This window comes from Salvelinus alpinus, chromosome 36 (genome assembly GCF_045679555.1).
Source record: "Salvelinus alpinus chromosome 36, SLU_Salpinus.1, whole genome shotgun sequence".
Taxonomy (NCBI): Eukaryota; Metazoa; Chordata; class Actinopteri; order Salmoniformes; family Salmonidae; genus Salvelinus; species Salvelinus alpinus.
The window spans coordinates 3,339,830-3,356,555 of record NC_092121.1 but is presented as its reverse complement, the minus strand read 5'-3'; the positions used below and the strand labels follow the sequence as shown (position 1 = coordinate 3,356,555).

Here is a 16,726-nt window from a genome sequence, read left to right as displayed (position 1 = left end):
CTAGAACCGTTTCGTATAGACCTGGTTGGATCCAGACCCGGTCCGATTTGATCCGAGGAAAGCTACTTAATTAATTAACCAGAGCTGATAAAGCGCGTGGGAGAGGAGGGAGAGAGAGGTGCTGCTCTAGCAGGCGGGAGAGAGGCCGTACTGTGTGAGCAAGTGAAACGGGAGCAGGGAGGGAGAGACAGCAACCAACCAAACCGACTCGCGCTATAGTAGTCTAGATTATTTATCATCAAATATGATTACGTTGTACCTGTCTTGACTGCATCAAACCGGGAGAAGTTAGTTAAGCTAGCTAACGTTAAGCTAGCTATCTCCTAACTTTTGCCCCACATGGAGGCTATGACTGTAGCCAATGCCACTTTGATGACTTATGATTGGCCAACAACAACAACAAGCTACCTGCTCGGTTCCTGGATCAGGCCTCGGGTATTCAGGTACAGGTAGATTCATGAAGACCTCTAGCTAATATGCAAAAATATGGATAAGACAAAAGATTTAAGTGCCTTTGAACGGGGTATGGTAGTAGGTGCCAGAACTGCAACACTGCTGGAGTTTTTACTCTCAACAGTTTACCGTGTGTATCAAGAATGGTCCACCACACGAAGGACATCCAGCCAACTTGACACAACTGTGGGAAGCGTTGGAGTCAGCATCGGCCAGCATTCCTGTGCAACGCTTTTGACACCTTGCAGAGTCCATGCCCGACAAATGTATGCTGTTCTAAGGGCAAAACAGATCGCAACTCAATGTTAGTAAGGTGTTCCTAATGTTTTGTACACTCAGTGTAAATAAGTCAAGAAAACACCAGTGCTTATTGGTCGTCCATCGTTCAAACTGGAATATAATCTGCTGATGGGAAAACAGCGCTCCCTGCTGGTGAATATTATACTATGAAAAATGCCCAAATGCACCTGTTGGATTCTATGCTGGTATAAATGTGTATCGTTACTGTACATTAGAGGTCTTCATGGATCCCCTGTACCCAAATACCCGAGATCCGATCCTGGACAGAGCAGGTTCGGATCCAGAATTCAAAAAAATGTCACGGGTCTGGGTCGGATCTGATATGATCGTCGGGTCTCGGTTATGTGTAATTTTAACTGACTTGTCCGGAAGGACCCATACAGATCCGAACACGACTACTGCAGTAAAGAGAGAGAGAGAAATTGCGTCCTTGCTGCTGCTCTTTGCTTTTCATGAGAGTGGCGCGAGAGTGGACACTTTTCATGAGAGTGGCGCGTGTAGCTTGTGGTTGTTGGCCAATCATAAGTCATCAAAGCGTCAACAGGCTACAGTCATAGAGTCTTTATGTGGGGCAAAAGTCAGCAGATACATAATCAATGGAAGATGGAGTTAAAATGACGGAGTTAAAGGAGCAGGATAGGCGACAACGAACAAGAGCCAACAGTGGCTTGCGAAAGTATTCACCCCTCCTTGGCACTTTTCCTATTTTGTTGCCTTACAATCTGGAATTAAAATAGATTTTTTTGTGGGATTGTATCATTTGATGTACACAACATGCCTGCCACTTTGAAGATGCAAAATATGTTTTATTGTGAAACAAACAAGAAATAAGAGAAAAAAAGGAAAATTTTAGCGTGCATAACTAATTCACCCCTCCCCAAAGTCAATGCTTTGTAGAGCCACCTTTTGCAACAATTACAGCTGCAAGTCTCTTGGGATATGTCTCTATAATCTTGGCACATCTAGCCACTGGGATTTTTGCCCATTCTTCAAGGCAAAACTGCACCAGCTCCTTCAAGTTGGATGGGTTCCTGCTGGTGTACAGCAATATTTAAGTCATACCACAGATTCTCAATTGGATTGAGGTCTGGGCTTTGACTAGGCCATTCCAAGACATTTAAATGTTTCCCCTTAAACACTTGAGTGTTGCTTTAGCAGTATGCTTAGGGTCATTGTCCTGCTGGAAGGTGAACCTCTGTCCCAGTCTCAAATCTCTGGAATACTGAAACAGGTTTCCCTCAAGAATTTCCCTGTATTTAGCACCATCCATCATTCCTTCAATTATGACCAGTTTCCCAGTCCCTGCCGATGAAAAACATCGCCACAGCATGATGCTGCCACCACCATGCTTCACTGTGAGGATGGTGTTCTTGGGGTGATGAGAGGTGTTGGGTTTGTGCCAGACATAGCGTTTTCCTTGATGGCCAAAAAGCTCAATTTTAGTCTCATCTGACCAGATTACCTTCTTCCATATGTTTGGGGAGTCTCCCACATGCCTTTTGGCGAACACCAAACGTGTTTGCTCATTGTTTTCTTTAAGCAATGGCTTTTTTCTGTTAGTGAGGGAGGTATAAGTCTCCAACTTCAGCGATTTTTGCAATTCGTTCCAGTCATTGGCAGCAGAGAACTGGATGGAAAGGCGGCCAAAGGAGGTGTTGGCTTTGAGGATGACCAGTGAGATATACCTGCTGGAGCGCATGCTACGGGTGGGTGTTGTTATGGTGACCAGTGAGCTGAGATAAGACGGAGCTTTACCTAGCAGAAATGTATAGATGACCTGGAGCCAGTGGGTCTGGCGACGAATATGTAGCGAGGGCCAGCCGACAAGAGCATACAGGTCGCAGTGGTGGGTGTTATATGGGGCTTTGGTGACAAAACGGATGGCACTGTGATAGACTGCATCCAGTTTGCTGAGTGATGTTGGAGGCTATTTTGTAAATGACTTTGGTAGGATAGTCAGTTTTACGAGGATCAGTAGGATAGTCAGTTTTACAAGGGTATGTTTGAAGGAGGCTTTGTTGTGAAATAGGAAGCCGATTCTAGATTTAATTTTGGATTGGAGATGTTTAATATGAGTCTGGAAGGAGAGTTTACTGTCTCGCCAGACATCTAGGTATTTGTAGTTGTCCAGATATTCTAAGTCAGAACCGTCCAGATTAGTGATGATAGTCGGAAGGGAGGGTGCGAGCAGCAATCGGTTGAAAGCATGCATTTAGTTTTACTAGTGTTTAACTTCTCTAGGATATGTGGGATGCTAACGTCCCACTTGGCCAAAAGCCAGTAAAAATGCAGAGCGCCAAATTCAAATATATTACTATACAAATCTAACTTTCATGAAATCACACATGAAAGACACCGAATTAAAGCTACACTTGTTGTGAATCCAGCCAACATGTCTGATTTCAAAAAGGATTTACTGTGAAAGCACAACAAACGATTATGTTAGGTCAGTACATAGCCACAGAAAAACACAGCCATTTTTCCAGCCAAAGAGAGGAGTAACAAAAAGCAGAAATAGAGATAAAATTAATCACTAACCTTTGATGATCTTCATCAGATGAAACTCATAGGACTTCATGTTACACAGTACATGTATGTTTTGTTCGATAAAGTTCATATTTATATCCAAAAATGTCAGTTTACATTGGCGCGTTATGTTCAGTAATGTTTTGCTTCCAAAACATCCGGTGATTTTGCAGAGAGCCACATCAATTTACAGAAATACTCATCATAAATGTTGATGGAAATACAAGTGTTATACATGGAATTATAGATCCACTTCTCCTTAATGCAATTGCTGTGTCAGATTTCAAAAAAACTTTACGTAAAAAGCACACCATGCAATAATCTGAGTACGGCACTCAGACACAAAAACAAGCCATACAGGTACCCGCCATGTTGTGGAGTCAACAGAAGTCAGAAATAGCATTATAAATATTCACTTACCTTTGATGATCTTCATCAGAATGCACTCCCAGGAATCCCAGTTCCACAATAAATGTTTGTTTTGTTCCATAAAGTCCATCATTTATGTCCAAATACCTGCTTTTTGTTCGCGCGTTTAGTTCACAAATCCAAATTCATGAGGCGCGAGCACTAGGTCCAGACGAAAAGTCAAAAAGTTCCGTTACAGTTCGTAGAAACATGTCATACGATGTATAGAATCAATCTTTAATATGTTTTTAACATAAATATCTTCAATAATGTTTCAACCGGAGAATTCCTTTGTCTTTAGAAATGCAATGGAACGCAGCTAACTCTCACGGGCGCCGGCGAGACTGAGCTCATGGCACTCTGCCAGACCTCTGGTTGAAACAGCTCTCATTCTCTCCCCCTTCACAGTAGAAGCCTCAAACAAGGTTCTAAAAACTGTTGACATCTAGTGGAAGCCTTAGGAAGTGCAATCGGATCAAATTTACACTGTATCTTGGATAGGCAAAGAGTTGAAAAACTACAAACCTCAGATTTCCCACTTCCTGGTTGGATTTTTTCTCAGGTTTTTGCCTGCCATATGAGTTCTGTTATACTCACAGACATCATTCAAACAGTTTTAGAAACTTCAGAGTGTTTTCTATCCAAATCTACTAATAATATGCATATCTTAGCTTCTGGGCCTGAGTAGCAGGCAGTTTACTCTGGGCACCTTATTCATCCAAGCTACTCAATACTGCCCCCCAGCCATAAGAAGTTAAAAACACTTTAAATATATGGATTGAAGTCTGTAAACAAACAGAAGGGCTTAGATCTATATATGAACAAACACCTTTCTATAATTACCCCATCTTATCCAAAGCCCTGAGAGATGGTGTTACATTTTCTTGGTTCAACAAAGGAATTAAAACATTTGGTAATCTCTATAGAGAAGGTGAACTACTATCCTTTCAACAACTGGCATCTCATTTTCAGTTACCTCAACTAATTTCTTTAAATACCTACAGGTTAGGCATTATATTGTCACACATCAGGGAGGTAGGATTCAGCCCATGAGTAAAACGGATAAACTGTGGCTGGAAAGGAAAGGGGTAAAAGGTGTCATTTCTTACATGTACTCTAGGCTTTAAGCTCTGTTGGGGAACGATGAACCTCTGAAAGCTTGCATGAAGTGGCATGATGTCTCATTGAGGATGAGAAATGGGGAAAGCTCTTTTTAGATGCTCAGCGTCTTTCATTTAACACAAGGCACAAGTTGATGCAATTCAATATTTTACTACTTTACACCAGAGAGACAGTATAAGATCAATTCTAAGTATTCAAAATTTTGCCTAAGGTGTAAAACGGGAGTGGGCACACTTATGCATATGTTTTTGTCCTGCCCTGAACGAAGCAATTATTGGAAAGACATTATTCAGATCTTATCACAGGTCACTAATATGATGGTACCACTAGATCCTTCCCTTATTCTTCTTGGGAGATGATTCTGTTCTACCAGTTAATATTGGTAGCAAAACCAGATTCATTAAATTGTCAGTCATTGCAGCCAATAAATGCACAGCTACCAAGCAAGCAGATGTGGCTAAAAGATCTTCCTATATTCCACCTGAAAGAATAACATACAATTGACGTAATAAACCCTTTGAATTGACTGATGTCTGGGGGGACTTTCAGTAGTTTCTAGAGACGTCACCTTAGCTGCCTCATTACTACTTTCTTCATTCATGTATTATTATTTGTTTTTGTGTTGAATCATTTATTTTCTAGCATGGAATGTGAAGGTCATTCTGTTTCTTTTGTCGTTGTTAATCAGCGAAGCTAATGCCGGTAGAGGGGAGGGAGGTGTTCCTGTGTTGGGGAGGGAAGGGTTTTGCCCCCAATGTGCCCCCATGTAGCATGGTGTTTTGTGTAGGTGGAAGGAATAACGGGGCATTATCTGTGTCATATTTTTCTGATTGTTATATTGTACAAAAAAAATACAAAAATACGGTGTTGAAAGCCTTGGCCAGGTCGATGAAGATGGCTGCAGAGTACTGTCTTTTATCAATGGCGGTTATGATATCGTTTAGTACCTTGAGCGTGGCTGAGATGCACCCGTTGCCAGCTCGGAAACCGGATTGCAAAGCGGAGAAGGTGCGGTGGGATTTGAAATGGTCGGTGATCTGTTTGTTAACTTGGCTATCGAAGACTTTAGAAAGGCAGGGCAGGATGGATATGATCTGTACTTCTCCAAAACGTTGTTCCTGACGTGTTTCGAGAGCTCCTTGGTCACCATGGTGCCGCTTGCTTGGTGGTGCCGCTTGCTTAGTTGTGCTGCAGACTCTGGGGCCATTTAGAACAGGTGTAAATATACTGAGATCATGTGACAGATCATGTGACACTTAGATTGCACACAGGTGGACTTTATTTAACAAATGATGTGACTTCTGAAGGCAATTGGTTGCACCAGATCTTATTTAGGGGCTTCACAGCACAGGGGGTGAATACATATGCACGCACCACTTTTCCATTTGTAATTTTTTTGAATTGTTTTAAACAAGTTCTTTTTTTCCATTTCACTTCACCAATTTGGACTTTTTTTGTGTATGTCCATTACATGAAATCCAAATAAAAATCAATTGAAATTGCAGGTTGTAATGCAACAAAATAGGAAAAACGTCAAGGGGGCTGAATACTTTTGCAAGGCTCTATATATTCTGAATGGACTTGTTGTTGTTTGTAACTGTGTAGAGCGAGAAAGGGCATACAGCCACCTCAATTAGCCTAGCTAGTTAACTAGCTTAACTAGCTTCTCCCGGTTTGATGCAGCCAAAACCGGTACTAAATAATCATGTTGGATGATAAATAACCTAGCTATGGCAGCTATTAGTCTACTATAGCACGAGTCGGCTTGGTTGGTTGCTGTCTCTCGTCTCCCGCCCTTCTCCCTGTTCAATGTGTCTCTCGCTCGTAACCTACACACACAGCACAGCCCCTGCTCCTCTCTCTACCTTCTCTCCCTCATGTTTTATCAGCTCCGGTTAAATAGATTTTTCTGCTGCTTCCCTCATTCGGACCGGGTCTGGAACCGACCAGGTCTATACGGAAAGGGTCTAGTTGTCCTCGGGTCCGTTCGGAATGGGTTTTATATTTTTGAAATTAATTTATGCATATCGGGTCCGGACGGGAAAACCCCAGGTCCATTTGGACCCGTGAAGGCCTCTACCATACATTTTAGCTCTGATGCCCGCATTCAAAATGGATGTCTGTTCTGGCACACATGAGGGAACACTCTCAATACAAATGATTTTTTTTATTAAACTAAATGTTTATTAATGTCTCTCTCTCTCTCTCTCTCTCTCTCTCTCTCTCCTTCTCCTCTCTGCCGGCAGCTGACACAGTTTGACTAAAGCCTCAACATGCCTGTGGCGTCGACTGGCACCGAGCGCGGTGAGTTTTGTTTCCCTCTCCTGTCCTTTCCCCCCCTCCATCCCTCCTTTCCTTCCTCCAGCCCCTCAACTTCCTCCTCCCTTACCCAGTCCATCTCCTCTCTCCGTAGCTCTGATAAATGGGGCCGCCCCATGTTCTATATGACACCCACATCCATAAACACACCACACAGCCATTATGACCCACAGTCTCTCAATGCCGCAGCCAGAAAAGGGCTACATTAATGAAGCCATATAATGTGTCCCCTAAATGGAGATTGAACTGACACTGTTACTTCCTGGAAGTAGACCCATTTTTCACTGCTTGTCCAGACAACTGCATAAGTTTTGGGATTTGGTGGAGGGAGACTTGGGTTACACTTGACATTAAAGGGCATTCTGCAGTTGCTACATCCATTTGTTTACTTATAAATAAATGATATGTACCCATTGATTCTTGAAGAATATAACTTAGAAATGCCTCGTGAGCTTAGTTCAACTGCCGTGCCCCATCACAACCCAAAATAAGCTTGTTTTACTCCAATGTTTTTGAACATAATAACGGTTAAAACTATAATTGTGATATCATGGATGGTCAGTCCTTGCATCCATAGCTCTTTCTATGAATTTGAGAGTGGTAACATTTCTCCAGCCTCGTTCCCTCAGCTTTTTACCGAAACAGTGGTTAGTAAATACTTGTTTTTACTGTTGACTGCCCCTTTAAGATACACAATGTTACCCAGCAGTGATATAGAGAGAATATACTGTATGAGCACTTGTATTTTCTGTGACAAAACAAAAACAAAAAAAATACCACAAAATGGACTGTTTTTAATCAATAGCAGAAGATGGTCAACTGAGACCTTGGGCAAACCACGTATGAGATACTATGACATTATAGGATACGGCCATTGATAGCGACTATCTATATGTATATCTATTTTTAAAGTCCTTATATCCTGTACTGGAGGGTGACATGCTAACGACATGTTGATGTCATATAGATGTATGACATTGTTAGTCACTCATAGCTTAGTCACTCATAGCTTAGTCACTCATAGCTGGGTGCAGAAATGCAGAGACAGCATGCAGTTACAAATCTTGTTTAACGGGGGGAGCTTGATGACTGGGCTGTAAATTGAGTTGAAAGTCTGTAAAGCAACGGTTTGCTTCATACATTTAGCTGCATGCTGAAGGTTTTATGAGATGAAGCTAAAACGTATGATACATTCAAGTTCAAGGTGGTCCGGAAAACCTCCTGAACCTAGGCAGTAGAAATGTGATAACTCCTCCAAAACTTGAACTTCAAGTTTAACTTGCCTTCGCAAAAGGGCGAGTCTTTCCTCTTTCCAAGGGTCAGTCCTGAATTAGTCCTATTTCTCTGTGTGAAGCTGGGTGTAACTCGTTCCTCTGAATCTGTATCTGTGTTTCTGTGTCTCTGTGTGAAGCTGGGTGTAACTCATTCCTCTGAATCTGTATCTGTGTTTCTGCGTCTCTGTGTGAAGCTGGGTGTATCTAATTTCTCTGAATCTGTATCTGTGTTTCTGTGTCTCTGTGTTAAGCTGGGTGTATCTCATTTCTCTGAATCTGTATCACTGTGTCTCTGTGTGAAGCTGGGTGTATCTCATTTCTCTGGATCTGTATCTGTGTTTCTGTGTCTCTTTGTGAAGCTGGGTGTAACTCGTTCCTCTGAATCTGTATCTGTGTTTCTGTGTCTCTGTGTGAAGCTGGGTGTAACTCGTTCCTCTGAATCTGTATCTGTGTTTCTGTGTCTCTGTGTGAAGCTGGGTGTATCTAATTTCTCTGAATCTGTATCACTGTGTCTCTGTGTGAAGCTGGGTGTATCTCATTTCTCTGGATCTGTATCTGTGTTTCTGTGTCTCTTTGTGAAGCTGGGTGTATCTCATTCCTCTGAATCTGTATCTGTTTTTCTGTGTCTCTTTGTGAACCAGGGTGTAACCAATTTTTCTTAATCTGTGTTTCTGTGTCTCTGTGTGAAGCTGGGTGAAACTCATTCCTCTGAATCTGTATCTGTGTTTCTGTGTCTCTGTGTGAAGCTGGGTGAAACTCATTCCTCTGAATCTGTATCTGTGTTTCTGTGTCTCTTTGTGAAGCTGGGTGTATCTAATTTCTCTGAATCTGTATCTGTGTTTCTGTGTCTCTGTGTTAAGCTGGGTGTATCTCATTTCTCTGGATCTGTGTCTCTGTGTGAAGCTGGGTGTATCTCATTTCTCTGAATCTGTATCTGTGTTTCTGTGTCTCTTTGTGAAGCTGGGTGTATCTCATTCCTCTGAATCTGTATCTGTGTTTCTGTGTCTCTGTGTGAAGCTGGGTGTAACTCGTTCCTCTGAATCTGTATCTGTGTTTCTGTGTCTCTGTGTGAAGCTGGGTGTATCTAATTTCTCTGAATCTGTATCACTGTGTCTCTGTGTGAAGCTGGGTGTATCTCATTTCTCTGGATCTGTATCTGTGTTTCTGTGTCTCTTTGTGAAGCTGGGTGTATCTCATTCCTCTGAATCTGTATCTGTTTTTCTGTGTCTCTTTGTGAACCAGGGTGTAACCAATTTTTCTTAATCTGTGTTTCTGTGTCTCTGTGTGAAGCTGGGTGAAACTCATTCCTCTGAATCTGTATCTGTGTTTCTGTGTCTCTGTGTGAAGCTGGGTGAAACTCATTCCTCTGAATCTGTATCTGTGTTTCTGTGTCTCTTTGTGAACCAGGGTGTAACCAATTTTTCTTAATCTGTGTTTCTGTGTCTCTGTGTGAAGCTGGGTGTAACTCATTCCTCTGAATCTGTATCTGTGTTTCTGTGTCTCTGTGTGAAGCTGGGTGAAACTCATTCCTCTGAATCTGTATCTGTGTTTCTGTGTCTCTTTGTGAAGCTGGGTGTATCTAATTTCTCTGAATCTGTATCTGTGTTTCTGTGTCTCTGTGTTAAGCTGGGTGTATCTCATTTCTCTGGATCTGTGTCTCTGTGTGAAGCTGGGTGTATCTCATTTCTCTGAATCTGTATCTGTGTTTCTGTGTCTCTTTGTGAAGCTGGGTGTATCTCATTCCTCTGAATCTGTATCTGGGTTTCTGTGTCTCTGTGTGAAGCTGGGTGTAACTCATTCCTCTGAATCTGTATCTGTGTTTCTGTGTCTCTGTGTGAAGCTGGGTGTAACTCGTTCCTCTGAATCTGTATCTGTGTTTCTGTGTCTCTGTGTGAAGCTGGGTGTAACTCATTCCTCTGAATCTGTATCTGTGTTTCTGTGTCTCTGTGTGAAGCTGCGTGTAACTCCTTCCTCTGAATCTGTATCTGTGTCTCTGTGTGAAGCTGGGTGTAACTCCTTCCTCTGAATCTGTATCTGTGTTTCTGTGTCTCTGTGTGAAGCTGGGTGTAACTCCTTCCTCTGAATCTGTATCTGTGTTTCTGTGTTTCTGTGCGAAGCTGCGTGTAACTCCTTCCTCTGAATCTGTATCTGTGTTTGTGTGAAGCTGGGTGAAATTCCTTCCTCTGAATCTGTATCTGTGTTTCTGTGTGAAGCTGGGTGAAATTCCTTCCTCCGAATCTGTATCTGTGTTTCTGTGTGAAGCTGGGTGTAACGCATTCCTCTGAATCTGTATCTGTGTTTCTGTGTCTAGTGGTACCACCCCAGGTCCTGGATACCCTGAGTGACAGCAACAGCTCCACCACCGCCAATGACCTGGACCTCATCTTCCTCAAGGGCATCATAGACAGCCCCGTGGTAAGTCAGAGAGAGAGAGAGACCTAGTACACATACAGTCAAACATGGCAGGATGTATTCACACACAAGCCTACAGAGAGCCTTGTAGTGAGTCAGAGAAAGGTGAAATATGTAGGCGTAGTATGTAGGGTCACACACACACATACCAGAGAGAGTGTTGAATAAGGCCCACAGTCCTAAAACCAAGAAATTCCAGTACCAAAAATACATTGCACATTCCCAGAAGCTATAACTCATTCAAGCCTTTACAAACTCACAACCCTGTATGTCAACAGAGACAATGCCATGTAAACGGACACCCTCCCTCTGGACATGCATTCTATAAAAGGTGAGAGGTTGTCACGGTTGTTGTAAGAGACGGACCAAGGCGCAGCGTGTGTTGGGTTCCACATTTTTATTTCAAGTGAAACTTCTTCAACAAAACAATAAACACGCAACAAACCGTGACTACGGGGTGCAACAAGCACTAACAATATCCCACAAAGCAGGTGGGAACAGGGACACCTTAAGTATGATCCCCAATTAGAGACAACGAACATCAGCTGCCTCTAATTGGGAACCATACTAAGAGCACCAACATAGAAATGAAAAGACTAGAACACCCCCTAGTCACGCCCTGACCTACAACACCATAGAGAACCAAGGGCTCTCTATGGTCAGGGCGTGACAGAGGCATCACAGCATGTAATTGCAACTGATACCCCCCCTTCTGCTGACATGCATTTAAAAAAAGGTGGGACGCATCAACCTTTGCCAATCCGTTAGATGATTTACGACCAAATAAAAATAGCAGTGAGAGCTGTATAAGTCGTTACAACTCTCTCCGTGTCTGAGGGGAAAAGGAAACCACAGCTGTAAACAACGGAGACCGAAAGGGGAATCATTCAATTGCTTTGGAAATAAATTGGGTGTTTAGACTTTTGTTCAATGAATGGTACCCAAGGAGAAGGGTTTTGCACCTTTTAATTGAAGTCTTGCTCAGTGATTAAAGGGGAAGTGTCTGTGTACTGTTGTTGGAAATGCAGGGGGTTGGTTTGGAACAAAGGCTACTAAGTCTTGCTCAGTGATTAAAGGGGAAGTGTCTGGGCACTGTTGTTGGAAATGCAGGGGGTTGGTTTGGAACAAAGGCTACTAAGTCTTGCTCAGTGATTAAAGGGGAAGTGTCTGTGTACTGTTGCTGGAAATGCAGGGGGTTGGTTTGGAACAAAGGCTACTAAGTCTTGCTCAGTGATTAAAGGGGAAGTGTCTGTGTACTGTTGCTGGAAATGCAGGGGGTTGGTTTGGAACAAAGGCTACTAAGTCTTGCTCAGTGATTAAAGGGGAAGTGTCTGTGTACTGTTGCTGGAAATGCAGGGGGTTGGTTTGGAACAAAGGCTACTAAGTCTTGCTCAGTGATTAAAGGGGAAGTGTCTGTGTACTGTTGCTGGAAATGCAGTGGGTTGTTTTGGAACAAAGGCTACTAAGACACAGATCTTTTTTTAAAGCACAACAGGTCTTTGTCATTTTGTTATTCATTTATTCATGATTAGTTGGGGCAAGTAAATTAATTGACTTAAATTAGGTAATCTCTTGAAGAGGGTAATATGATCTCAAACTATGTCGACATCTGAGGATGTGGAACTGTCATGCCCCAGCACTAATGACTGCTGCTGGACCGCTTTGATGTCAGATGATGAGAGGAGTTACACACACACACACACACACACACACACACACACACACACACACACACACACACACACACACACACACACACACACACACACACACACACACACACACACACACACACACACACACACACACACACACACACACACACACACACACACACACACACACACACACACACACACACACACACACACACACAGAGGCTCTCCCCTACAGGGGAAATCAGAAGTGACAACCCAGACTAAAATTAGCACTTCTAAGGGAGGCCTGACATACTGATTTGCCTTGAACCACAGTTTGTCAATGAACCAGATTTAAGGTGTAGGTGCACTATTAGTCCACCAGGTGGCATGATTGAAATAAATTTAATTTAATTGGTCTGGCAGTGAGGCCTATATACTCTGTGTAGATGGGTCACTTTGCCTTTAAGTGTTGATCCCAGTACATATTTGCTAAATCCCTCTTCATGGTAAATTTACGTTAAAGAAGGATAGATTGATCCTAAATCTGCTCTTAAGACAACCACTGGGCTGGAAGCCTAAATTCCAGGCTCGTGCCAGATGGCACTCGGTCCCAGAACCCAGGGTCGTGTCTGGCCCGTCCCTTCAGTTGTTAATGTCCACTAATTCTCTCAGTAATTACTTTCAAGCATCTGCTTTTACATTAAAGACATGATCAGCTGACTATGAACTAATTTCCCTCTGTGAATGAACTTCAAAGGGAAAGTCAGCCAGCCAGTAAGGACATTTTGGGCAGATCTTGGAGACTCTGTGAAATATTAATGGCTTCCACTCTATTTTGATGAAAAATACTTAATTAATCAGATAAAAGTTGAAGAGAGCAAAAAAAAGTTTCAATGATTTTGAAAGATTTTTATATATATTTTAAGGTGCAAAAGTATGTGTACTTACTATTTTTAAAGAACCCAAAACCATTCTGAAACATATTTATTTCCATCTTAAAGAGATTCTCCAGTACTTTTGTATACCTTTTAGCCAGTAGTTCTGAAAGTGGCACTTACGAGCCAAAAGTGGTCCCGAAAAGTGTGTGCATTTTGTTAGCTGTCACTCAAATGGCGAGGGGCTGACTCACGTGGGGGGAAATGTAGGGAAAATGTCGCAGCACAGCTTACAGAAAAACAGTTGCTTTCAAACTAGGGATTTCGTAGCTTATTGAGGTAAAACAGTAATTCTGCTCATAGATTATGCATGTATGAACTACACATTGACACACCCTGCCCAAAGCGGGAGCTTTAAAAAATAAATAAAAATCTTCCAGAGCATGTCTTTAATATGTATACATTTGTACTTCAAATATGTATTCAAATAAAATAATAAGTATGTGTGTGTTTTCTTATGTCCCGTAGGAGCCAGAGAGTCTGGAGGAGACCAGGTTGGAGGCGGTGAGGGACAACAACGTAGAGCTGGTCGAGGAGATCCTCAGAGAGCTGAGTCCCTTCACACACCAAAGCAACACCGCAGCAGAGCTCACGCGCATCCTCAACGAACCCCACTTTCAGGTACACACACAGACGCACACACATACCCATACTCATTAAACCACACACTCATGTGGACATCAATGCACACATACACCTACATGGACGTGCAGAGTAGACATATCCTTCATCACATAATCCACTATTTAGTCTTAAGGAAGTATTGCCTCGGTCTGCTGTCTGTCTAATGTTCTCTCTCTGCCGACTGGTTCCCAGTCTCTGCTGGGGACCCATGACTCGGTGGCGTCCCAGGTGTGTGACACCCCTCCCCCCAGCCCCTGTGCCTACATGGAGCCCCCCGTCAGCAACCAGCCCGTGCCCCCAGATGCCGTCCGGATGGTGGGCATCCGCAAAGTGGCTGGTGAACACCTGGTTAGTACCACCTTGCTCTTTGTCTATCACCTATCTGTTATAGATATCATGGCACCCAGAGTTTAGGTGTTTTAGTCAACTCTTACTCCTTTGGCTGAATCACAAACAGGCTAGTGGTTTTAACCATAGTGTAAAATTGTAACCGTAGTGTATCCTCGTTCATGTCCTTTTTTTCAGGAGATTATTATTTTGTCATTTTAGATATTTTATTGAACATATAGGACATTGTAGAAGGACAATGAAGAGAGGAGAGAGTTTGTGCCAAAGTAGCAACATCCCACGCCACACATCCTCGTTGGTTTATATGTGTTGAACCTGTTCAGGGCGTGACGTTCCGTGTGGAGGCGGGGGAGCTGGTGATTGCCAGGGTGCTCCACGGAGGGATGATCGACCAGCAGGGTCTCCTCCACGCAGGTGACATCATCAAGGAGGTGAATGGGAAGGAGGTGGGTGAGGACCCGAGGGCGCTGCAGGAGACGCTGCAGGAGGCCAGCGGCAGCGTGGTGCTCAAGATCCTCCCCAGCTATCAGGAGGGCCATGCGCCAGGACAGGTAAGAGCAATAAAGTACCAAGGCCCCAGACAACGTACATGTTAATAACAAACGATAAAACTTTTTGGGGGGAGGGATAGTCCATCTGTAGATGCTCAACAGACGATCAGTAACATTTCAACTAACTATCTACTAACCCTAACGTAAACCCTTGCCCTAACCCTAACTTAACCCTTACCTTAACCTTAAGCCTTACCTTAACCCTTATTCTCAACCTAACCTAACCTTAGCAAGGAGTTGCTTATCAACAATATAGTTTGTTGATTGTAGACAATCTACAGATGGACCATCCAGACTATCAAAGTAAAGTGTGACCTAACAAACTACCAGTGGACAGGTAACATACACAGCACTTACTGTAACAGCATGCTACCAGCCCAACAGACAGGTAAACGTTCTAAACAAACAAGAGCCCCATGCCTCCGGACAGACGAGCCATAAGCTCCACAGACAGGTCGCCACTATTGTACCCAAATATCAAATCAAATGTATTTATATAGCCCTTCTTACATCAGCTGATATCTCAAAGTGCTGTACAGAAACCCAGCCTTAAAACCCCAAACAGCAGGTGTAGAAGTACGGTGGCTAGGAAAAACTCCCTAGAAAGGTCAAAACCTAGGAAGAAACCTAGAGAGGAACCAGGCTATGAGGGGTACTCTTCTAGTGCCCTGCGGTAGGTAAGTGCACTAATCTGCCCCTGCCAATGAACTTCAATCTACTACACAGTTTGCACATCATTTACTGGCTCTAAGAATAAACTTTGAGGGGTGGATTATGACAGTGTCACATTGTCTGCTAGTGTTCACCCCCTCTGGTTGTCATGGATACCACCAGGCAGAGGGGGCTGAGTAATCCCTTTATGTCATTTTGGGGGATTTCTTCCCTTTTATCTTCACTCGTTCTGTGGCTGGTGGGGAAAAAAGGGGGATGGAAAGTTACTCTGAAAGTACAAACAAGTCGTCAGCAGAAGGGTGTTAATGGCTGCTGAGGAAGAGTTGATATTTACAGTAGGCCTAAAATGTAGTTCATCTGAGGATTGTAGAAAGTGGTTTGTTTTTATGCATTCTTGTTGATAATGGCTTGCTGTGATCAGCTGGAATAGTGTATACAGCTTTATACTCTGAATGCACGTATGGCGTGCTCTAGAGCAAAAATTCCACTTCGATCAACTTTTTTTTAAATTTCACCTTTATTTAACCAGGTAGGCTAGTTGTGAACAGGTTCTCATTTACAACTGCGACCCAGCCCAGATAAAGCAAAGCAGTGCAACACAAACAACAACACAGAGTTACACATGGAATAAACAAACGTACAGTTAATAATACAATAGAAAAGGTCTATATACAGTGTGTGCTACTGAGGTAGGATAACGGAGGTAAGGCAATAAATAGGCCATAGTGGCGAAATAATTACAATATATCAAGTCAACACTGGAGTGATAGATGTGCAGATGTATTTAAGTTTAAATGTAAACTTTGCAAGTTAGAAATGTGCACGACTCAAGCTTCACCTTTTGAATTTGGTACGAAATGTTCAACACTATCCAACAGTAACAGACTCGTAACCGTCTGGATGTATCGACTTCCTGTTCCCCACAGGTGTTTGTGAAGTGTCACTATGACTACGACCCGGCCAATGACAACCTGATCCCGTGTAAAGAGGCGGGGCTTAAGTTCTACACCGGTGACATCCTGCAGATCGTCAATCAGGATGACCTCAACTGGTGGCAGGTGGGTCCAATGGGATTATTTTTCCATGTACTGTACTGTATGTAACACACATTGTTTTGTGTATTGCTTCTGCTGTCAATACTA

The 16,726-nt window shown here is 42.9% G+C and overlaps 1 protein-coding gene across 2 annotated transcripts in view; it reads left to right on the top strand.

Moving 5' to 3' along the window:
• The window catches only part of LOC139564900 (MAGUK p55 subfamily member 2-like), a 60,742-nt gene that overhangs the window by 36,853 nt on the left and 7,163 nt on the right, over positions 1-16,726 (top strand). For both annotated transcript variants that reach the window (XM_071384776.1, XM_071384775.1), the window contains exons 2-7: positions 7,056-7,113; positions 10,714-10,817; positions 13,858-14,010; positions 14,206-14,361; positions 14,685-14,912; positions 16,511-16,642. In XM_071384776.1, coding sequence (XP_071240877.1) covers positions 7,083-7,113; positions 10,714-10,817; positions 13,858-14,010; positions 14,206-14,361; positions 14,685-14,912; positions 16,511-16,642 — 804 coding nt within the window. In that variant the 5' untranslated portion in view covers positions 7,056-7,082. The remainder of the gene's footprint in view (positions 1-7,055; positions 7,114-10,713; positions 10,818-13,857; positions 14,011-14,205; positions 14,362-14,684; positions 14,913-16,510; positions 16,643-16,726) is intronic.